The sequence below is a fragment of the Chelonoidis abingdonii genome, chromosome 7, assembly GCF_003597395.2.
Source record: "Chelonoidis abingdonii isolate Lonesome George chromosome 7, CheloAbing_2.0, whole genome shotgun sequence".
In the NCBI taxonomy this organism is placed as follows: Eukaryota; Metazoa; Chordata; order Testudines; family Testudinidae; genus Chelonoidis; species Chelonoidis abingdonii.
The window spans coordinates 13,905,652-13,931,032 of NC_133775.1; the positions used below are offsets into that span (position 1 = coordinate 13,905,652).

Below are 25,381 nucleotides of genomic sequence, written 5' to 3' on the forward strand. Positions count from 1 at the left end.
GTAAACGATTGGAAAATGTGTACATGTTAAGGTGTTCTTTCCCAAAAGCATGGTGCTCATGAGGTAAGTGAAACACTAACGACCACAGCTAAAAACTGAATGTAAGGAGTCTACACTGATATTTAAATCCACTAATGTACACCATGATTCCATAGGGAATGAACAAAGTAATGTGATCCAGTAAATAAATGGACAGCTAGATTTTCACTATTTTCAAAGTTAGGTGCCTAAATTTAGGCACCTAAGTTTGAAAATGCTGGCCTGTTTTTTTTAATGATACATAAAATAGAACAATCCTTAAGCTTACCTGTATTCTCCAAATTTTAGTGAGCTCATCCAAAGACAATTTACTGCCCAGCAGTTCAATAATTCCCTTTATGCGGTCACAGTACTGCGCTTGGTCTATATTACCTAATCGAACAAACGGACAGCTAAATTAGAAACTGTGAATAATATCATAAAAATGAATAATCTAACACAAGTCATAGCAAGAAACTTGGTACTTTATTTCAAAGGAAGAATATCAATTTGAAAAGTCATTTCCATCTGAAAATTCTGTGCCTGCTATTATTGCAGGCAATTCTTAAGATTACTAAAAGAGAAAAATCAAAGAAATACCCACCATTTCTCTATTTTCTCAGCTTGTTTTCTTTGTGTGATACTTATCGCATCTAGTCAGTTTCAGTGCTTTGAAAAAGCTCACACCCTCCCCTACACTCAGCAAGTAGTAACCTATAATACCAGCAAAGCTGAAAGTGCAACTGAAGAGGCGACAAAAAGGAAACAAGTGTGCTTCAGTATGCGCGGTGGTGGTATTCTCAGAACCCTTCTAAATAATCAAAACACTGTAGAAAAACCCAAGCACTTTATAAAGGGCCCTATCAGAAAAGTTTTAAAAAGTCCAGTTGACAGTTCCTTGAAGCCTATGACATTCAAAGTTCACAGTGTAAAAACAACTGGTAAAAAAGCTTACCTTCTAGTGCAATTGATAGAACAGAGTTTTCTACTAGCCAGTTTAATAATCGGTCTGTATCTATTGCATTCTTTACAGATTTGGATACAGTGCTGTCTTCTATTAATTTGGTTACCTATAAATCACAGAATGTTAAAACTGTTGCTGTACTCTATAGGCTCATCACACACACACACACACGGTTCACTCTCCAGCAAAGCCCAAAGTAGTACAAGCATCAGGAGAATATAACAATGCACTGCCGAAGGCCAGTTACAGTCTTAAAAAGAGAAAAGCCTGCTGGGTACCATTATTACACCAATTCTGTCACAGACAGGAGGGCCCTCTTGTACCACAAACTTCTTTAGATTTACTAAAATTTTATTATTGCAGAACAGGTTTCTTTTTGTGGCTCTCAAATTAGTTCCCTATCTCCATGGTAGTAAACCATTACACTTCAGCTCAGTCTAGTGATAAAGGTGACCAAAGTACAAGTTCTGGACGAAGCCCAAAATGATGCATTTATGTAATTTCACGAGGACTGTGATACACTTATATCCAGGACCCAAGATTAATGATAAACATATTGGCGCTACTGATTTCAGATGACAATTGACAAAGATTTAATATATCCCAGAAACAAGAACTGAACCAAGAAAGCCTTCAAATACATATAATTTGGTAGGCTTTTAAAAAAGCCATTTCTTGGAGTACTAAGATATACCAACATTGGAAGTAAGGACTGGATGACTAAATTTGCATACTGTAAGTGACATCTGGAGAGGCTGAATTTAGAGTTTTACTTTTTTATGCAGTTCCACATGAGGAATAAAATGTTTGCTAGCTCAGCACAGCCTTTGAGATACACTTAAGATTGAGCTTACTATGGAATACCCATGAATGGCCCAGGCATGGCAGAGACTACTGGTCACAAATACAGCTGAAACAATAGTCCTTAGAGAAGGCTGATATGACTTGGACTCTTTCCAAGGAAACCACAATCCTTGCATCCACTGTTAACTTGCAAAAATAATTCTTGTTAGACTGACTTCCTTTGTTCTTTACTTGGAATTAAGACTTCCTTAAGGCTACACGATTGGCATAAAACCACCCTGCCACCTTTGCCTTTCAGACACTACTTTTGGTATAGCAAGAATAGCCTGTCATACTCAAACAAAAATTCAAACTTACTTCTTTGAGGGAATTCATTTTTGCACTGAAGTGGGGAGATTTTAACATGCGCAAGAGAATGTCCAATCGTAGATCATCCACCACAGTTACCAGGTCAGGTTGGAAGCGCATACACAGTAGCTTTATAGCAGACAGGAGTTCAGGGATACTAACCAGCCTCTGTTAAAAAATATTTTTTTAGTAATGGCTATACAGATTTTTAGACATTTTATTTTAAGCATAAGTTCTGTCATGTTTTAGACTTGGATAATAGACACAAATAGTAATAATAGTGACTTGGTGAAGGCTGCTTGATCTATAATCCACAATACTTTGTCTTTCTGTGAACATCTGTAGAAGTATTATTCACACTACTAGAAAGAATCACTATGCAGACAAAGTTTAGGGGTAAGGAAGAAACTTCTCTTGAAAGTTAAACATGTGAAATATATATCTTACAAATTAGAACATTTTAACATCTATCACTATTATTTAACTGCATAAACAATAACATTTCCAACATACCACGATGACTATGTCTATACCGTGCACCTTACAGTGGCACGGCTGTCCTGCTACAGCCATGCTGCTGTAATGTACACAGTGTAGCCACTCTTTTTTGTGAGCAGGAGAGAGAGCTCTCCTGCCGACAAAATAAAACCACCGCCAATGAAGAGCGGTAGTTTTGTTGGCGGGAAGCACGGTTCGTGGCATCACTTTTCATCAGTAAATCTTTTGTCGGTCACGAGAGTGTTTTTCTCAAGCCCTTGACTGACAAAAGTTTTATTCTCAAAATTTCAGCGTAGACATAACCTAAAATGATCTTAACAAAAAAGACATTATAAAGACTCATTAGAAATAAAGAACAAAAAAAGTCAGAAGATGTTGACATCTGATCTCCTCTGATAAAGCTCAGCAAACTCGTTTGGAAACGATACAATATTTGTACCTGTAAACAGAAATGTAATTTTATACTTGCTACAGTCAACGCAGAGCAAAGCAGCCACGAAGGCCTTGGATTTTTAAAGGTATTTAGACTCTGCTCCACCTAACTGACTTAGGAGCCTAAGTCGCTTTTGAAAATGAGATCTAGAGCTCCTAAATAAATTAGGCATTGCAACACTCAGCTGAGCAATGCCTATGTACCTTTAAAAATCTAGGCTATAGGGCCAATTGCTGCAAGGTACTAGGCACCTTAAAGTCAACTAGAACAGAGGGTGTTCGGCACCTTGCATGACTGGAATCAGGTAAACTTGCTGGATAACTATGAGGGGGAAGACTTTTTAGACAGGAAGGTCTAACACTGAATAAGATTTTAGAGTGGGTCCTGGTAAGTACAGCCAACCCACTGGCACAGTTTCCTATTACAAACATTCTCAGTCTAAATTTAGCTCAAGTGATACTTTCCAAACAGAAACTAGTATAATTTGTTCTCAAGTTATGAGACTTTAGCACTTTTGACATTTACAGTAGTTTCTATGTGTATATTTGATATAATCAGAATGTTACCTTGTCTTTTAGGTCCTTCTCTTCCACATTCTGTACATATTTAATCATTTTATGAATGACTGGATCCAGCATGGGCTAAGGAATTTGAGAAAATACAGGGACAATCATTTTTTATTTCCCAGAATCAAGTTACTTGGAAGTAAAAAGAAACAAATCGCTTCTCTCTCTAAAAAGGCCAAAACAACTTAAGATCACAATGAAGTAATGCAAAGGAAGAAGCCAACATTTCCCAGATAAACTAACAGCAGCTTGTACCATAAAAGTATCTAGTAAAGAGATCTAATCTTTTCAACACACAACACTTGCTATACATACAAAAATCAAGTCAACTTGACATCTAGTGTCTTCCTGTCAGCCTCTCTTCTCAATAGAGTAACCAAAAAAGCCCCCAAACCAGCTGCAATATTCCCAGCAAGCAGTTTGCCTGATAGCCAGAACTTGTGTTGCTTTCTCTCTGAAGGCTATGAATAGTGTATTGCCAGCAGCTAGAAATGACTACACAGCTCTTTCTATGCAAGCACATTTATTCTTAAGGCAAAAGTATTACAGAAAAAAACAAAAACAATAAACAGATTTAAACATACTAGGAGTCACCCACAAGTCTTACAGGACCCTAGTAGGCCAAAGTGTTTCCAACTCTTTTGCAAGAGCTGGGGCCTCATGTTACTTGGATCAGAAAGAAGGTCCTGAGTCAGTTTAAATCCAGCCTTTTTATCCCAAAAAGCCCTTTCTTTGGCTGGTTGTCTCTGGAAAACCCAGTTTGAACTAGTACATATGCCAACCACCCCAGAGTGTGGTATTTCTCTTGAATTGTTCAGTCTCAGTGACTTACCTTAATTGTCCTCACTGTTTTTAGGTCTTAGAAGAGCTCTGGTAGCCCTCCCCCATTGAGAAGAACACAATCATACATAAGCCATTCATAAATTTAATACAATGGCCCCTAAAGATACTGCATGGGGTTGCAATATCTGCCATAATTTTAGCAAAGGTATGTGGATCACAGAGATGTTTCTCTCTAGCAATGTATTTTCCAATTCATGCTCACATACCCACCCTAGATCTCAATCACGAAGCTAGGAGTCCAGACCAAGTGGTGCTCATTGGGGCAGATTCTTGTCAGACTTGTTTTACCCTGGGATAGCTCAACTGACTGCAAAGGAGTTGCTTCTGATTTACACTGATGAAGATCAGGAGATTCAGGATTACTGTCCCCAGCAAATGAATATGGATCTTCACATAGCGAGAAACCCTTCTACTCTATATAAACCAAGAAGTTAGGTTGAGATTTTCAACTGACTTTCCCTAGACTACACAGTTGTAATTAAAAATGGCATTTCTACTCTCTTGGGTAACAAATGGCACATGTGGTCTCCTTGTTCTGGGTAGGTCTCCATCACTGTAATATGCAGAAATTTCTCTAATGCATGCAACATTCCTTCAGTCCTGGTTTGTGGAGAAAGTATGTTGAGAAAGCTTCTTCAATAAAGTTTTCAAAAATTGACATATCTGAACTTGTTGGCTATTAGCCATGTGTTGTGAAAGGCAACTTATTTCCCCACCCCACCTTCACTTGTGAATGCATCTAAAAATTGGTATTTGCACATTTTACAGCAAAAAAAAAAAAGAAAAAAAGTGTCACTCAACCAATATTAGCCTATGCAAAACAACTATCCTGCACCCTAAACCAGACACGTTTAAGAGGGTTTCAAAATTAACCACCACTTTGATACTAAGTCAGTGATAAACTAATTCAGTTTTCCATGTTAAGTTTCTGATTCTCATGCCAAACTTAAGTACCAGTAGTGTTGCCTTCTGGATGCCATTTTTTACGAGATCCATTTTAACACAGAAAAATTAAATACAAAACTCAAGGGAGCAATATAGCTGTGTGTTTCGAAGTTCATTTTTCTACTTTCTGAAATTAACTCATAAAAATGGTGTTTTACCTGCACTACAGAAGAGTTGAGATACTCTGCACACACCCCCAATGGCTGAACTAATGCAGAGACTGCCTGGAAGAAAGATAGTAGATATTTAGGCGCAGACACAGTAATTCCTTTTAAGACTGATGACCAAATTCTTTAAAACATAGGTGAAGATTAACAAGTAGCATGTATCATACATCCCAATTATTCTCCCATTGCCTACAATTTTGCTTCAGCATTGAAGGGACTTCTTGCTATGATGGACAACACGCAGTCCAAGAAACAGATTTAAAATAATGGTATGCATTAAGTATTGCATCTCTTGCTTGCTAACACAAAGGATCTTCTCGACTTTCAGTGGTTTTGGTCATTTTATGCTTCTGTTATTAGAGTCTGTTCATGGTCTGTTTTGGTCCAACGCAAGAGCCAATAAACGCTTCGATGGTTCATTCTGCAGCACTGTAGAGTACAAATGCACGTCCTCTGGTGGACAGCCACAAAAGAGAATTTCTTTCCCTAAATCCAACATTCACCTTCTTCATGAATCCTATCACTATCTGCCAGACTGCTTCAACAGAAAGTGGATTTCTGTGTAGGACCCAATGCTAAAGAATGTTCATCACGCAGATCAGTCACACAAGAATTTTCCTTCACATATGGACTGAAAAAAATCTTGAGATCCAAGGTTTCCAAATTTTATCTATTTTCAAGCAGAGTGAAGGAAATTCACTTGCCATGACGACATATCAAGACCAACTTCCTCCTGAGAAGAGACAATGACTTACATAATAGTGAGTGTCTCACTATAACCAACAGCCTGTAACTTTAAGTGCCCCTAGTAAAAAATCACTTTCTTAAGAAAGGAGTTACTAGTAAGTTAAGAGGAGAGAATCTACAGCAATGCCTAAGTTTAACGAGACAAACTCCTCCTCTGTCATATTTGCATATAAACTACTTGCCTCTTCTTAATAAGTGCGTGTGTTGGGGGGGGGGCGGGGGGAGAAATGGGAGGAGAAGTAATCAACCCACTAAAAGAAAATAGCATTTTCCAAATTTGTAGTTCAACTGCAGGTGATGAACAAGTTATTACTTTACAGACAATTAAAATTTGAAATAATGTGCTTCCTCTCAGTATTCTGCTTTTCAGACATGGTTATTTAGATTTGAAATCTGTTATAGCCGAGTCTTCTAAATTATATTGAACACTAAATAGTGTTAGGCTTTATGAACCTAAGACCCCTTATAGTTTATGTAGTAATTAAATGTGTCAAATTTTGATGCAGTAGTTAACATATTTAGAGTTATTTAGTGCATAGATTCCAAGGCCAGAAAGTCCCATTGTGATCATTTAGTCTGACCTCCTCTGAAACACAGGTCATAGACCTTTCCCAAAGTAATTCTTAGAGAATCTCTTAGGAAAAGATCCAATTTTGATTTAAAAATTGCCAATGATGGCGAATCCTCCATAACCCTTGGTAAATTCTTCCAATGATTAATCTCACTGTTGACAATTTACACCTTTTCCAGCCTGAATTTGCCTAGCTTCAACTTCCAGCAGAGTTATACTTTTGTATGCTAGACTGGAGAGACAATTATTAAATATTTGTTCCTCATGTAAGTACCTCTAGACTGAAATCAAGTGAATCCTTAACTTTCTTTTTGTTAACTAGAGTCATCATCTTGAGTTTATCGCTATAAGGCACATTTCCTGATCCTTAACCATTCTCATGGCTCTTCTCTCAACGCTCTCCAATTTTTTAACATCCTTCTTGAACTGTAGACATCAAAACTGGACACAGAAATCCAGCAGCGCTTGCACCAGTGCCAAATAACCTCTCTACTCCAGCCTGAGATTCCCCTGTTTACACATTCAGTGATCACTATTAGCTCTTTTGGCCCAGCATGGCACTGGGGGCTCATGTTCAGCTGATCATCCACCATGACTCTCAAGTCCTTTTCAGAGGCACTTCTTCCCAGGATATTGTCCCCCATTGTGTAAGTATGGTCTACATTCTTTGGCCTACATTTAGCCATATTAAAATGATATTATTTGCTTGCATCCAGTTTACCAAGTGATCCAGATTGCTCTGTTTTAGTGACTTGCCCTCTTCATTATTTACCATTCACCCAATGTTTGGGACATCTGCAAACTTTACAAGTGACGATTTTATGCTTTCTTCCATTGATAAAAAAGATAGACGAAATATATGAATCAGATTTTTTTAAAATAATTTAAACATGGGAATCACCTTCCCTGCAACTGAAATGCAGTTACTTCAGTGATAAATGCTAAAACTATGTAACTGTTTACACCCACTTAAAACTGGGATGCTAAACATAATTACCCGAAATGAAATTAATTCAGGACACCAATGCTAATAACTGCTCTCTTCTGGGTAGATTCATGGGATCTTTAGTAACAAGTGGTCAAGACTTTGTTTTTCTTCCAAGCAGCAGTAGAACCATAATACATTACAGAACTTTTAGAGCATGGTAACCGAGTATACATGGCTAGTTAGGATGCAGCTGCAATGTGTAGATTTACACCCCAGCTTGCCAGGTGTCAACTCTCCGTAGAGACCAACTCTAAGTCTCATCTCAAATATAGTTCCCTGACCTCCAACCATCCCATACCAAAGAATTCTCACAGCATTCTTTTTGGAGTACTACTTCTGTACTGAAGAAAGCATTCAGTGCATCAAATTACCAGTATCCTTTGCTATAGAACATTAACATATAAAAAAAGAGACATCAACAGAAGATTAACATACCCCAAGTTCAATATCTTCTGAATGGAGTTTAGACTGAATTGCTGAAAATCCACCCAACTCTGCAAACTGCAAAAAGCCACAGTAAGTCAATGAATTACAACAGTCTGCCTTTTAAACATGTGATTACAGCAAATATTCCAGACTTTAACTTGGAGTGTATAACGCTTTGTTCTCCAAGGATCATCTCTGAAATAAGAATTCAAGACAAGATGCTTGAGCTGTCAACAAGGATCTTTCACAGTGGGATTTTAAGTTTAACATAAGACTTGTGCTTTCATGTCTATTTGATGGTTCACTGGAGAACACAACATACTATTATGGTGGAGTCCTGGGTTCAAAAGCAAGCTCGAGATTCTTCCTCCTTAAGCAAATGTGGGTGAGGGAAGAAGGCTAGAAGATCCACATAGGATGACAAGCTGAGGGACAGCATGCAGGATGCATCTCTCTAGCATTCCCTAGCAGCTGTTTGTGGAATGGCACTGCAACCTCAGAGGTGACCTCTGGCCTTCCTCAGCTGAAGGGTACAAATCAGTAGTGCAAAGGTGGGCAAGGAAGCATGATTGCCTGGCAAGGACCTTACCATCTATGTTGGGCAGGGTTAAAAGCATAAAAAACTCATTGCTCTACATAGCTGTCATCCTCTATGAGAACAAATATGAAGAATCACTTTTGAGAGCAATGAATTAAAGTGACAGACACCATGTACTATGAACAGTTCTTTTCAGTGTAGCTTTACCTACCCTGTTTACCAGGTCCACCAGCCACCCATGAGGTTCCTAGACAATTAAAAGAAGTTAATGGCAACATATTTTAAAACAATATATGAAAGGCAATTTTTTTTTTATCATGTGCTGCATTTAGCATTTTGGGTTAATTAGCTGTAAGTATGTGCTACTACTTCAAAGAATATATTAATGTGTTTATGCTACCTTCTTTACTGAGTGCAGCTGGAGCTTTGGGTTGTTCCTATCATCCTCCTCCTCCTCCTCTTCCTCCTCTTTTGGAGGATCCCTGTCATCACTGACCATGGGTTGTGGCAACATTAAGCTGTGTGGCTGCTGACTGACACACAGCCATAATTATAACCTATCAGTAGTGTGGAATATTACAGAAGAACTTTCCCTGAATTTTGGCAAAGTTTCTTTTTGTTTTCACAAGCCACAAGCTTTCTTTTTAGCAACAGTGACAACCAGAGACTGAAATCTTATTTATCCACACAACAGGTACGGCACCTACAATGGCATTGCAAGCCTCAAATTGCATCTCTATCAGAGTGCCAGGCTGGGGCACAGTGTTGAGGTACAGGAGGGGGTACAAGGTGCTGGCTCCAGGAGGGGGCTCAGGGCTGAGGTGCGGGCTCCCACCAGACAGCACTTACCATGGGCAGCTCCCGGGTGGTGGCGGTGTGGGGCTAAGGCAGGCTCCCTGCCTGCCTCAGCCCACGCCACTCCTGGAAGTGGCCAGCATGCCCCTGCGCCACCACTCCCGCAAGCACTACCCCCGCAGCTCCCATTGGCTGCAGTTTCCCATTCGCCGCCAAGGGGAGCGGCGGGGGCGGTGCTTGCAGGCAAGAACAGTGCACAGAGACAGCTGCCCCTCTCCCACAGATCACAGGAGCCTGCTGACCGCTTCCAGGAGTGGCGCAGGCCAGGGCAGGCAGGAAGCCTGCCTTAGCCCCGCTGCAACACTGGATTTTTAGCCCCTGAGATTGCGACCAATTGTCAGAGGCTCCAGGATCGACCAGTCAATCGCCATCTACCAGTTGGTGACCACTGTGACAGATGGTCTTTTGTTTATTACTGAACTAGCAGTAATAATGGCAGATTTAGAGAGGAATGAGAACCAATCCCCAGATCCAGTCCCCATGGTAGAACATTCTCACAATCATGAAAAGGGAATGCTCTTCTAAACAGCAACCAAATTTGGTATTCAAAAGCCACTTAATTTTTTTTGGTAAGATTTACTTCAGCTTATTTTGGATAAGTATTTACATATATTGGATAAGCCTTTTATATTCTAGGGTTATAAAGCATTTCTATTCTATAAAACAGACAAAAATATGTATGATCACCTTCTGGAAAGTAGATATGGGTGAGACAGCATACAGATTTCCTTCTCCAAAGACTTCTGCCCAGTTTCTCTGGCATACCTTCATTCGATTCTTGAAATGGTATTCATTGTCTGGGTTAAAAGCCTTGAAACAAAAAATAAATTGATAAAAAACAACCACAAAGTGGCTTATACGTGAGTCTCAAAGACAGATCTTGTTAATATTTGACATCAGTAGTCGAACATAGTTCTTGAGCATGGCTAATTTTTCTAAGTGAAAGAGAAATTAACAGTTTAGCATGGATAATTCGTGTTAACGATACCTAATACTTAACATACACAGTATTACAATTTCAGAACACGATACAATCAATCTCCAACAATCCTCCAACATGAGGCAGGTAGATATCCCCTTACTGATTTGCTTCTACAGAGAGGGAGGACAGACTGAAAGGGGGTTAAAGTGATTTGCACATGGCCACAGTAGTGTCAGAGCAGGGATTAGAAGACAGGAATTCCCGCCTCCCAGGACTATGGTCATTCTTTTGGCAACAATAGCCTCTTTAGAACAGGAATACAAGCAAAGATTTTAGAAAGTGACAAATGATTTGAATGCTAAAACCTGAAATACCTTAGAGGGCTGATTTTCAGAAAGCATTGAGCACTCAGTCTGAAAAATTAGGCCGCTTTCAGGTCTCAAGTTCAAAACGCAAAAACAGACATGCAAAAAATCATTACTCACTTTTTAATATTTTGGCCACAGTTTGAGTTCATGCTTTAAATGGTAAACAGTAACAACAGAAATATTAGAAGTCACAAGTGCTTTCCTGAAGATTGTAAACAAACCATCTATGATGTTTAAGAACGGATTTCTAGAGACTTTCATATTTTAAGGACATTAACAAAACTAATGAATATTAATTCCTTCTAGAACTTCTATTCTCCTTCAAAGTGATTCAAATGTCTCCATGGATGTAAAATATTACCATTACAAGAGACTGCATGATAAAAATACAGTACCATTGTAAGTACACCCAGAAGGCCAACAGGAATTGGGTCTTGTTTCACTCTCTCTGCGACCAGATCTACTAGCAGCATCAACATGTTGTAGATTCCCTCGTGGATTTCAGTACCCCATTTATGAACAGCACTTGATGTCAGCAGCTACCAAAATGAGAAAGATGCATCAATCTCTGCCACTGATCATTATTTTCAGAGTAACATTTTTCTCTCACAGTACATGATAGTAGTACTCTAATATAAATATTATTTATGATATCTTTAGATAGCGGGAAAGTAGGAAAAGCAACAGTGATATTTATAGTTTTACTATTTTAAAACTTACTATATCAGAAACAGGGTATAGCAGAGACTAAGAAGTAATTATCAAAATACACTGACAGTTTCCTTTGGAAATCACTATTAACTCAGAAAAGTTTTGTATGGACGATGGCCATTCATTTTACTGTCTTTATTTTTAAGTGCTCGAGTAACTCTGTTAACATGTTTGCAGGATGTTAGATAATCCATTTTTAATTCTTCCAACAAGTTTGTCACACAGCCACATTACTTTGCTTGAAGTCATAGTTTACTATATCATCTCTCTAATATAATTTTCCTTAGAAACCAAGCAAAATGTGCACTACTGAAGAGGTGGATGTTTAAAGAACATTTTTAATGGATTGAGAGGCAGCATTAAACCAACATGTTAGGTCAAACTGATAAAAGAACTACATTAGGTTTTTAAAAGGTAGAAACAGCAATTAGATAAACATTACCAGCTGTGTCTGAAGCGCTTGCATTCAAATTACTATGCTTTGGAACCTCAAAGAACCCAAAGACTATTTTTTTTTTTTTTTTTTAAGATTTTCAGAAACTACAGTGCATTAAGCTTCATAAGAGGCTTATGGGTATTTTAGAATAAATGTAACCCAGCAGCAGACTTTAAACTTTAATCTCTGCAAACAATCTTTCAGCTACCCTCTTTCATCTCTCCCCCACCCCATCGACACCCCAGCTATCCAGGATGAAAACTAAGTGGGTAGAAAGCACCAAGTGGTTTAAAAAAGCACTGACATTAATCCCAAAACCAGTAGGAACATGATTTTATTTTCTTAAAATCCTTCTACTTGAAATATATTTTTTTCCTGGAAAATGTAGGGCTTAATAACTGATGTACATTTAGAAAATTATATATGACAATTATTCTAAACTCCTAAAATACCAGTTAGTTTCAAAGGTCTATCCCTTGTTTACCATTGGAATATGGGACCATAGATGCACATGGCACTTTATGTAGCAGGGTAAGGCAATCTGTGCACCATCAACCAGGGCTGAGACAAAAGCAGGACAGAGTTTGTTCATAGCTTTGAAAGGAAGGACAAAAGTTTGAGACTGACGTGGAAGGGGACATGAAGCCAGCAAAGATAATTTTAAGTGGAACAGAGTGATGGGCAAGGAACAAAATTAGGCCACAGATTATGGAACAGGATGGAGGAAAGCAAGATGGATATTGGGAACTCCAAAGCGTAGGAGTTCACAGTAGGCCAGGCAGGAAATCAAAGCATGGAAGAAAGTTTTGGCGGTAAGCAGAAAAAGGAAGGGACAAATTTTGGCTAGGCTGTAAAAGGCAGAAGTGGCAGGAGTTAGGAATCTAACAGTGTAGTGTAATGGAGAGAGGAGAGGAGTCAAGGATGACTCCAACTTTTCAGACCTGGGGGACAGAATGATTACAATGGAAGGATGAGAGGGGAAGACTGGTCATTAGTACTAAAAAATAATACATCCTAATATTTACATATCTTTAGACCTTCAAAGCACTGTATCAACATACACCAGTTAAGGTTGTGATCCTGCAACTGACTTTGGATGGAGGGATCCATCCATATGAAGGGCCCCACTGATTTCAATGGAGCTCAGCACAGATGCAGGATTGGGCATAAGCATTCAATTCTACTGAAAAATGTATATTACCCCAGTCACCATAATATCTGAGGCACACATCAGAATGGACCAGGATAAACATTTCACGAAATGGACTCCCCAAACACAAAAGTTGGATTTGTGCACTTTCCTCCCCCTTACCTTTTTAAATGCTTCAGGCATACATCTGTCCATGAATCTTTTGCAATTCTCATCAGAATCAGAAAGACCTTTTCAAAAAGGATAGAGGGTATATAATTTATTACCACCTCTGGCCGATTTCTTACAGCCTCATGAGCTCTAGGTCTTAAAGTCTTGCTACTGAGATCACAGAAGATGAGCTCACAAATAAGGTGTTTGCTACACAAAGCAATAAGCATCCTATTGGGATTACATTACTCTTGCCATGTGTCTTCCACCAAAAGGGGCTGGAGGTCGAAGAACCTAGATCTCCAGCCTTTTAGAAATTAGGGGCAGTTTAGTTTCCAAACATTGCATCGGGTACAACTACGTGGCATTAATAGAACTTCACTTCGGTAAGTGTTTTTCCTTTCAACAACACAGTATATGTTTTGATACTTGCACAAATCATTCTGCAGCTCATCCACCATAAGAAACTCACATACAACACTCAGCTAATTTTTCTACGCACTGTAATGTCTTCCACCAACACCACAACATAGCATAACTTCCTTTTAGCTCGCCAGAGGGCATACTGAAAAGCAAGTTCACGTACACCTTCAACCTCAGGAGCTGAGCCTGTTGCCTCCACAGCACCCTCAGCCCCTGACTACTTGTTGACCAGAAAGGAATCAATCCAAGTCTATGATATGGCAACAGAGTATTTCCACTAGGACAGCCTGGCCAAATAACCTACTCTACAGCTCAATATGGAGTGAGCTTGGACACAAACATCATTAATAATAAACAACAATAATAAAAATAAATGCCCAAGTAAATTAATACAGCTCTTCATTAACAGTAATTTTAAAAATGAAACAATTTTACATACAAAAATATTTACAATCTTTAAAACATTGAAAGAACTGCATACCTATTCTATTCTACAATCAAGCACACATGAAGACAAAATTCAAATGCTCTTTGCAGAACCAGTATGAGCTCACAACAGCAGATAGTTAACTGTTCTAGAAAGAGTGCAATGTTTTTGTATGGCACCAGGTAGTAAGTATAAAAATTGCAGTTTTCTAGAGTGTATCCTCTGTATACACCTTTACACAGAATTTTTAAGTACTCTTCCTAATTACACACTGGACCCATTAAAAAAAAAGTCAACAACAGAACTTACCAAGTCTTGCTAGGTAGGTAGATGCAATTAGGCACTTCCCCAAGGACTCTTCTCGCTTATATGGTATGGACCAATGATCTGTTAAGACTCTGCTCTCCAGTTCATACAAATTGGTTGTAGGAAACTCAATACCTTCTCCAGAGCAGTTCCCATTTTCATCATTTTTCTGTGAATGAGAAATGAAGAAGGCATTTTTAGCTGCTCCTAGTGATTACTTAAGCTCATCAACTCCTTTAAGACAAAATCCTGCCCTATCATTAGCATGTACAATTCCCACCGATTTCAAATGGAGTTGCAAGTATGTCTGAGGAGAGAATATGAAGTTTCAACTGAATATCCATTGATACAGAGATTGTACTTTCCTCTATACATTTGTGTGTTTACATGTCTTATTTCCAGGATTGCCAACTCATGATTTAAACTTAAGTCTTGTGATATTAATTTTCCTGGAGTCATGTGACAGGAGACTCTTAGCTGAATAAAAAACTGCCCTGATTGTGAAGGAAAGATGGAAAACATGAATCTAGAGGTTCAAAAACCAGAAGGCAAATTAACAATAAGCTTGGTTTCTTTTAAAGTCTCAAGCTTTTAAGCCAATCTTAATTTTGGGGGTCCTGCCTCATGATTCTGGAACACCTGGTGTTAGCAATATCGTATTTAAATAATATCTAACACGCACCCCTGGTATTTTTATCATTTGGTATCTAATAATTAAATACCAAACATTCTGTACTCAAACATATCACAGAACATATTACATACTAAAGGTAATAACGGACTCATGCTTAAGGTGTGAAGTACTCTATTCATGTCAGAATTCTGCAATTTTATCTCAGTAATTCTCTACTAAAGATTCACTATGAACCATCTGACTAAGCAAGATACTGTATCATTTGAGGTAATTCAGCTGTATGACAATATCATTCCCCCCATTTTCAGAAATAGGACAGGCTAAAATAATTCTAATATGCTGTACATATAGTAGTGGCTTATCAAAAAAACCCAACCCCAAATCTCAATCACAACTGTCCCTTTTTTTAGTCAAAATGAGTCACTAAAAAAAAAATTAAATAAAACACCGTGCTGTATTTTCCCATCCCCCTCCCACACAGGACAAGAAGCAATCTGCAGCTCAGATCAACTTTACCCATTTCCTTGTAAATTGCAATTATCTCTGCATACAGAGAGAACACACAAAATTAGCCCAACATTCTTTGTGAAGTGCCACTTGAGGTAAAGCCCTAGGCAGATAAAATAATGGCTGGGAAACAAGCTACCATTTCTTCTGTTTCAAATGCTGATCACTCAGAGTGCGGTGAGGTAGTGGGGTTCATAAAGAGGAATTTTCCCTCTGACACTAGAACAGGAGGCAGAACTTTAACAGGAGAAAGGACAGAATGTTTGGATCAGGTCCTGCACCAGTTGGAAATGAATGAAAACAAAAGTGCAGTAACAGCAACAGGACTGCACTCTGGAGAAAAGCCAGGAACATGTGATACTCCTGGAGGAATTCTGCGCCATGGCACATGCAGAGAACACATTTCCCCCCGCACATTTCTTTGCTTCCCCACAGAAAATGACAGGGAAGCAAAGGGAAGCCATGTGGGAGTGGGGGACCTGGGGATGCCCATGGGCTTAGTTTGGAGGGGCACTGACCTCCCAAACAAAGGCTAGCCATGGGGGCACACAGGGTCATGTGCTACTGCCCCTTATTTCTTGGAGCACAGAGCTGCCCAGCTGAAGGACGGTGCTGCTCCGACACTGCCTCAAGGATCCTAGTACTGATCATGCTCCCCTTCTGCATGCTAGGAGCCATCTTGTCTTCTGTACAGGAATGAGTGCCTGCCGTGGGGCTGGGCAAGGCAGGTGGGATGGGAGAAACAGAGGAAGGTGAATGGGATAGGGGAAGAGGCAGTAGGGAAGAAAGGAGGGTGGGACAGGGCAGGGGACAGTGGGAAAGAGGATAGGATGGGGGAAGAGAAGGGGACGGGGAAGCAGGAGCCCAGCATGAGGCGTTCCCTTGGCAGCGGTGGCAGCAGCAGGGGCTCCCCCAATAAGCAGGCCCTTCAAACTCCCCCAGAAAAGCCCTCCCCCTGCACCACCTTAATGAGCCCACTCTCAGTCCCAGCACCCAGACCCCCACACTGAGCTCCCCACACAGATACTCCTTCACCAAGCCCCATCACGACACACTCAGATCCCTCCTGCTGAGGCCCAACCACCCTCACCTGGACCCCCTGCAGAGATCCATTGCCCCTGCACCCAGATTACCCCACATGGAGCCCTCTTATCCCACACCCAGATCTCCCCACATTAAGTCTTTCTACACTTAGATTCCGCTGCGTGGAGCCTGCCTGCCCACAACTGGTGTGCCAAGCACAGAAGGCAGGGCCCCAGGGGGTTTCTGGGGCAGGCCCAGCCCTTGTGCTTTGTCAGGGGTGGGCACAGTTTCACTGCCGAGTCCCTGTCCCAAGGCAAGGGGCTGGAGAGTGCTCCCCACTGCAGCGCTGGAGCCTCCACATTTGTTTATTGATAAAGAATGTTTGCAGAATTTTAAAATATTGCATGCAGAATTCCCTCAGGAGTAATGTGAGGAGGAAGAACAACAACAAAGCATATTCAAGTGTGTAAAAAAAAAAAAAAAAAAAAAAAAAAAGTCAGGGAAGTGAAATGAACAAAAGAAAAGAAAATCAAAAGAAAACAGAATCCATGAGAAAGAGGTACAGAATTCAGTCTGTTTGAGCAAATAATGGTACTCCTAGTTCTCACTGCATCCCCAATATGGAGGTTTTGACCTAAACTATAACAGTGATTCAAGAGCAGTAAGTTTAGAAACAAATGCAGACTGTATATAACTGAACCATGGCATTCACTATTACAGGTGTAACTGGGATACAGTTGCTGAAGTAAAAACACAACAAGGCTGATATTCACCACTGTTAATATTTGTAGCTGCACAGTCCAAAAGAATAATTAAGTCCAAAACTTCAGGGCATAAGCTTGTCAGCAGACAGGAAGCAGTTTCCCCCACATCCAACTTTGAGAAAAACATATATAGTTAGCAAGCAACTACAGGATTTTGTATTTCCTTTGAAGCATCAGGTATTGGCTGCTGCTGTTGAAATAGTCTGATCTGATGCAGTAAATACATTCCTATGTAATTTATGTCTGAAATTAGTTTTTTTTTGGGGGGGGGGGAAGAGGGGGAAGGAGGATTAGTAAGTTTTTTAGGTAAGAGGTGTTTGAAAGTCTGGGGTACTTATGGAGCAGGAAGGTGTAATTTTCAGTTCAAGCAGACATACCCACGCTAGCTCTAATAGAACTCTTGTACTTAAAAGAGAAACGTAGCTGAAGTGGCACGAGTGGTGGGATGGGTTAATCACCTTGAACACAATCCCATCTGAGATCTTAAGAATGTACTCGGGGAAGCTAGTACATCCCATGGCAGCTTCACTGCTTTTTTAGTGTGTTAGTTCATCAGATGTAGCATTAATATGTCTACTCAAGCCAGAGATCACACCTTCTAGCTCCAGTGTAGACATACCATTAATGAATTTATTATTGCTGAAAGATATTGGAGACAAAACTGACAACACGAGTGCTCTAAAACAGTGGTTCTAAACTGCAGGAACACGTACCCCTGGGGGTACATCAACTCATCTAGATATTGGTCTCATTTTATAACAGGCTACATAAAGAGCACTAGTGAAGTCAGTAGAAACTAAAATTTCACACAGACAATGACTTGTTTATACCTCTCTATATACCATGCCAGGGTGGCCTAACTATGGCTCGTGAGCCGCATGCGGTTCTTTTGCAGTTAAAGTGTGGCTCATGGAGCCTCCGACGCCTCCCCCCATTCTCTGCCTACCAGAAGCTCAGGCTTCTACCCTGTGGCAGCTCTAGGAGCTTCTGCCAGAGACAACTGGTGCCTACTAATAGTGAGGGGCAAAATTTAAATGTTTTGCCCCTCCTCCCCCTCAAAAAGCTTGAGTCACACACACCTAGGCACGTCCCCCGTTACCTTCAGCAGCCCCTCCCTGTAACTTCCAGGAGTTAATTATGGATGGAGCAGCAGCAGCAAACAGCTGGAAACTGTAGCGAGGGGCCACTGCTTTAGTTCCAAAGGGAGAGGCAGCAGCAAAAGCAGCAGCTCTCTCTGCAGCTCCCAGCTCTTTGCTGCTCTCTTCCCATGACCACAGCTCCCAGCAGCTGTTGAGCACGGAGGGGTCCCAGTGGCACCATGTGACTGAGAAGAGCCAGCAAATCCTGGCAAACACTGGGGCGGGGGGAGGAACGGAACCATGACCCCATGTGACTCCTCCCATGCATCACCCCTGGCAGTGGGGTGGAGGGGTGGGCGTGTTTCGGGGCTGCGGGTGAGCCCCAGCTCTAGAACTTCTGAAGATTGTCATGCGCGGCCCACAGGGTCAGTAAGTTTGGCCATCCCTGTACTATAAACTGAAATATAAAGTACAATATTTATATTCTAGTTGATTTATTTTATAATTATATGGTACAATAATGGCACTGAAGAACAGGGACAGAAAGCCAGTAATTGACAGAACAGTGATGGAAGCGGTCTGCAAAGATTTCTATACCGAACTGTTCGCGTCTCTGATAAATGTCCCATTACCAACACTTCAACAGACCAATGAGTATGTACTCCCAGTCCTTGTCAGCAAAGTTCGACATGTAGTTCACCAAATGAAGGAAGAAAAAGCCCCAGGTAAAGATGGACTGAATTGAAATAAGAGCTGGAATCCAAGACCTCTGGGAAATCCCTTGCTCAAAGGTTTAGCCATTACTTGGAAATGCAGAAGATACTATCTAGTTAGAAGGAGTCCAACACCATTCTGCTGTACAAGAAGGGCAATCATGAAGATATAAAGAACTATCGTCCAATACCCCTGCTTTCACATGTCTACACCCTGTTCACCAAAATAAACTGATTCTGAGTCTGGATGAGCAACAGCCGAGAGAGCAGGCAGGCTTTCAAAGGAATTTCAGCACAATGGACCACATTTTCCACTATAAACCAGCTATTGGAACGCTCAAGGGAATATAAATTCCCTTTACGTATTGCCTTCGTTGACGATAAAAAAAAAAAGAATTTGACAGCACAGAGATCGATGCAGTGTTGACAGCTCTTGCAGAGCAGAGCACTGACAAACTATATCAAACCATTAAAGGAAGCAAATTCTGACTGCACTACAAATAATTTTATTTGATATTCCTCTTCACATTCCAGTTAAGAAAGATGTGAAACAAGGAGACACGGTTTCACTGAAACTCTTCACAGCCTGCCTTGAAATGGTAATAAGGTGGAAGCACTGGAAGGGTGGAATCAACATCAATGGAGAGAAGTTAAAACATCTCAGATTCACAGACGATATTAAAAACTACAGAAAATGCTGCGAGTACTCAACACTAAAAGCAGCCAAGTCAAACTGAAAATTACTGCCTCCAAAACAAAATTTTTGTGGCCTGATACGTTGCCAAAAGCCCAAATAATCATCAAGGGAGAACAAATAGAAGAAGTTGAGCAATATGTCTAGTTTGGCCAAGAAATTAACATGTGCCATGATCAGAAAGGTGAACTCTCGCAAAGAAAGAAAGCAGGAAAAAAAATCAGTAAGGCAACACGCGCCAGCCTCTTCAGCTCAACAGTACTGCCAACAATGTTGTGCGGCAGCGGAACATGGGTGCTGACGAGACAGAGGAGCAGTAACTTCCTGTCACAGAGAGGACGATGGAAAGAAGAATTCTGGGAATTTCAATCCGTGACAGAGTCCCCAGTGAAGTGATCAGACAGCAGAATGGAGTGCAGGACGTTGTTGAGAGCATGCATAGTAAAATGCAATGGGCCGGGCATATAGCGAGGCTCACTGACTATCGATGGACTGCAGCTGTCGCTGAGTGGTACCCATGGGAACTGAAATGACCACTCAGCCAACCTCCAAAGAGATGGGAAGATTTTATCGTGAAAAGACATGGCCGCACATGAAAAAGGAAGGCCAGCGTACGAGAAGAATGGAAGGCATATTGTGATCGGTGCAATCTATATGAGGGCTGAAGGATCGATTGATCAAGGTGATAACGGTAAAAATGAGAAAGCAATTTTTCAGTAATAATGTGCTGTGTCACTGTTGTATCCTTATATCTGATTCTGTAAACAAGCAGTTTTTAAGTAAAGTAAAACTTGGGGTATGCAAGACAAATCAGACTCCTGCAAGGGGTACAGTAGTCTGGAAAGGTTGAGTCACTGCTCTAAAACATACAATGTAAGTAGTACAGTTGAACCTCCATACCAGTTTAAGACTTGGCCTCTTCAAACACTGCTAACGGGGTGCTACCACAGCCACCTACCCACTAGGAAAGGGACTGAAATCACAACTCATTTCATGTAGACCAGAAAATGAGCTGTCTTTTTCCAATACAAGATAGGATAAATATTAGTCCAGTAAAAAAGAAAAATAACTCAGATAGGTTCTGCACTCGTGCCACTGACAACTAGGTCACCAATCTGACTCCTACCCAGGTTTGTAGTGACTGGTTTATGTGAAGTGAGTTGTGGACTCCATCCATTTCTTAGTGGAAAAGCCTCAGTGTTTTTGTTTTTGTTTTTTTAAAATAAATCCACTATTGGCATAAGTTTGCATCTTGTTGGCAGTTTTAAGAGAGGCTAATGGTACGACTACACTACAGCAGCATAAATGCAGACACTTGCTACAGCAATGAAAGGGGTTTTTCCATCGCTGTAGTAAATCCACTCTCTCAAGAGGTGGTATCTAGGTCAATGCGAAAATTCTTCTGTCGATCTAGAAGCACCTATTTTGGAGCTTAGGTCAGCTTAACTATGTCACTCGGGGGGTGAATTTTTCACACTCCTGAGTGATTTAGCTCGGTCGATCTAAGTTTCAGGTGTAGACCAGCCCTTATTCTTAAACTGGCATAGATGCTCAACTGCTACTACCAACGTTGAACATTTTAAAGGACTTCAGCTGTCCACTGTGTGTGTCACTATTATTTTTCAGCAGTACTGAACTTTTATGCTTCCTTGCCCTAAGAGATTAAAAACTGTAAAACAGAAGGTGATCACTTAAGTCAGTACCACTGAGGAAATGAGAAGGGAGATGTTAAATAAAATTCCACCAACAATCTGCTGTATTTCCGAGGGGTCAGTCACTTACCTGCACTAAAGTATAGGGAAAGGAATGCCATTTATACAAGGAAATGGTGATGATGGGTGGTTAGAAGGTTGACTTAATAACTTAAGCCATCATTTTGGGAAAGGGAAAGCATCCTTTGTCATATTCCTCTGACTAGAGAAAATATAGCTGAGTTTTTCTTCTGCTAAAATCCTGCCACAAGAAGATATCAAACCTGAAATGGGTGGTAACTCCCCTAGAAATTCATGACTGAATTAGTATCCAAGGATGATATTAACAAGAAGCAAATGGTTTATTATTCAACTTTTAAAAAAAGAATTAGTGTAGTGCTCTTGAAAATGAGAGTTTAATAGCAGATGCGAGAGCCAGATATCCTGCAGAAATGCACTATGCATGCATGTTTCAGTATTATACTATTTACCGAGACCAATTCTAGATTCAATTGACTTTGGCAAAACTCTCTAGTTATGATTTATAACCAGACAGCCACCTTCCTCAACTCCCACTTAGAATTTAAAAGTATTAAATATTTTTGGTATTAAATGGATAATTTAACAGTTATCCAATACTAAGATTAAAATTAAAATTTGATTTGTTAATTTAATTCTTATTTAACAGTTAAAGTATTTTATTCTTGGTGTAATTTAGTATTAATAGCAACTTAACTCTGGTGATGTTTTCTTAATTTTAATTTTACTTTAAGACTTTTAATGAAGTTCATAAACAGAAACAGATATGGAGTTTCATTTCTTTCAATAAGCAATGGGGGACCAGAACCTTTCAGGACCTGGGATGAACAACAGAGGTCAATCTAAAAGTCACACTAGTCCCTGCTAATAAAATCTGTAGAAGGTAATGTCTCACGGCCAAGAAAACAGATTACAGGGCTTGGCTACACTGGAGAGTTGCAGCGCTGGTAGTGGCTTTACAGCACTGCAACTCACTCACCGTCCACACTTGCAAGGCACATACAGCGCTGTATCTCCCCGATTACAGCACTGGTTGTACTCCACCTCAGCCTGGGGAATAACGACTACAGCACTGCTGATGCAGCACTGCTCCACCAGTGTGGCCACCAAAAGCGCTGTTATCGGCCTCCAGAGGTATCCCAGAATGCCTGTTCAGCCACTCTGCTCATCAGTTCGAACTCTACTGCCCTGGCCTCAGGTGACCCGCCCTTTAAATGCCCCGGGAATTTTAAAAATCCCCTTCCTGTTTGCTCAGCCAGGTGTGGAGTGCAATCAGTGAATCTTTCCAGGTGACCATGGCTCCACGTGGCAAATGAGCCCCAGCATGGAGCGATGGCGAGTTGCTGGACCTCATCTGTGTTTGGGGGGAGGAAGCTGTGCAATCCCAGCTGCGCTCCAGCCGTAGGAATTACGATATCTATGGGCAGGTATCACAGGCCATGCTGGAAAGGGGCCATGACCGGGACGCGCTACAGTGCAGGGTTAAAGTGATGAAGCTGTGGAGTGCCTCTGCAAAGCCCATGAGGGAAACCGCCGCTCCGGTGCTGCCCCCACGACCTGCTGTTTTTACAAAGAGCTGGACGCGATACTTGGAGGTGACCCCACTACCACTCCGAGGACCACGATGGACACTTCAGAGCGGGAGGAGGAGGAGGAGGAAAGCGAGAGTGAGGGTACTGGGGTGGGAAGAGACACCCCGGAGTCCCTGTAGGCATGCAGCCAGGAGCTCTTCTCAAGCCAAGAGGAAGGTAGCCAGTCGCAGCAGCCGGTACTTTGTGGAGGACAAACAGAGGAGCAGGTTTCCGGTAAGTGGCTTTTATTTTCAAGATGGAAATTTTTCAGGAGAGGAGGGAGGGTTAGGGCTGCATGCATGCATGCCTAGATGCGGAATAGCGCATTGACGTGGTCTATCACGTCACGGTAATCGGCCTCGGTAATCTCTTCAAAAGTTTCAGCCAGAGCGTGGGCAATGCACTTGCGCAAGTTTATTGGGAGAGCCACTGTGGTCCCTGTCCCAGTCAGGCTAACGCGTCTGGGCCACTGTGCCACGAGGGGTGGGGGGACCATTGCTGCACACAGGCAAACTGCATAGGGGCCAGGGCCGAATCCGCATTACTGTAGAAGACCCTCCCGCACTTCCCAGGTGACCCGCAGCAACGAGATATCTTCCAGAATCAACTCCTGTGGAAAATGTTGGGATAGTGTTCAGTGTAGGTGCCCCTGGCAGCTGTTTGCTTTCCACAATGCACAGAAATCCCGAGGACAGTAGAGTCCATGAGCAATCAGTCCCCCTTACTCACCATTTCGGGGCTCCTGTGGGTTATGTGCACTCTCTTTGGGATGGAAAATTATGCTATTGTGAAGACTGTTACACTCCTTAACTGTGTGGGAATAACATGGTATAAACAATGCTGCCTCTGTTAAGTGTTGCATTTTTTGACTTTACAGAAGCAATCTTGAGATCTCGGTTGCCCACGTTATCAATGTCTCAAAGACTACAAAACCTCCGGAAGAAGCCGCGAAAAAGCAAAGACAACATGCTGCAAGCAGTTATGGATCACTCTGTCACAGAGAATCAAAAAGTGCAGGACTGGAGGGAAAGGGAAAGCATTTTCCGCCAGAAAAATGCAGCGGACAGGAAGAAAAGCACAAAGCACTGATAAGCGCCAAGCAGACTTTATCCAGGCCTCGTAGCCATGCAAGCAGAGCACTACCGTGCCGGTCCCCGCCCCCGTCCCAAAGCTCTTTCCCTTGTGCCCTAATGTCAGCTCAAAACTCCCTTCCTCAGCATCCAGGTTCTTACCACCACCAGCTGCCTCCAACATCAGTACGTTCACCAACCAGCCCTGAGAACTAAGACCCTTACCCTCTGCACTCAACCCCCATCACCATGCAGTATAGCCATCCTGAAGTGCAGCAGTCATTGCACAGCACTCCAGACAGGACATATTTCAAACCTGTGATTGTACAGTTCCCCACCCAACCCCCCTGCCCTTTTAGGTTCCCAAAATGTTGTTTGTCTGTCAAAATTTTTTTTTTTTTTTTTAAATAAATGAATTCTTGGCTTCGAAAACAGGCTATTATTGCAGAAAGCCAAAGATACCTTAGCCCAGGAAAGAAACAGGCATTGCAAATCAGCTTAGGAAACACAGATTCCTACTAACATTGTAACCACAGCACTTCACTCCCGTGCAAGGCACCAAACACTACTGTTGGCTTTCAGCCTCAAATTCCTCCCTCAAGGCATCCCTAATCCTTGCAGCCCTGTGCCGGGCCTCTCTAGTAGCCCTGCGCTCTGGCTGTGCAAATTCAGCCTCCAGGCGTCGAACCTCAGAGGTCCATGCCTGACTGAATCTTTCACCCTTCCCTTTACAAATATTATGGAGGGTACAGCACATGGATATAACCGCGGGGATGCTGCTTTCCCCCAAGTCTAGCTTCCCATTCAGAGATCACCAGCGCTCCTTTAAACAGCCAAAAGTACACTCCACAGTCATGCGGCTCCGGCTCAGCCTGTAGTTGAACCGGTCCTTGCTCCTGTCAAGGTTCCCTACATATGGTTTCATGAGCCATGGCATTAACGGGTAAGCGGGGTCTCCAAGGATCACAATGGGCATTTCGACGTCCCCTACT

General features: G+C 41.4%; 1 protein-coding gene across 3 annotated transcripts in view; it reads right to left on the minus strand.

The window, feature by feature from the left end:
* USP24 (ubiquitin specific peptidase 24) overlaps nt 1-25,381 on the minus strand; it is a 121,561-nt gene that overhangs the window by 71,868 nt on the left and 24,312 nt on the right. For all 3 annotated transcript variants that reach the window (XM_075067635.1, XM_032766955.2, XM_075067636.1), the window contains exons 2-12: nt 14,608-14,773; nt 13,461-13,528; nt 11,397-11,540; nt 10,399-10,521; nt 9,068-9,103; nt 8,328-8,393; nt 5,578-5,643; nt 3,632-3,706; nt 2,144-2,302; nt 974-1,088; nt 308-411 (exon numbers count right to left, since the gene is read on the minus strand). In XM_075067635.1, coding sequence (XP_074923736.1) covers nt 308-411; nt 974-1,088; nt 2,144-2,302; nt 3,632-3,706; nt 5,578-5,643; nt 8,328-8,393; nt 9,068-9,103; nt 10,399-10,521; nt 11,397-11,540; nt 13,461-13,528; nt 14,608-14,773 — 1,122 coding nt within the window. The remainder of the gene's footprint in view (nt 1-307; nt 412-973; nt 1,089-2,143; nt 2,303-3,631; nt 3,707-5,577; nt 5,644-8,327; nt 8,394-9,067; nt 9,104-10,398; nt 10,522-11,396; nt 11,541-13,460; nt 13,529-14,607; nt 14,774-25,381) is intronic.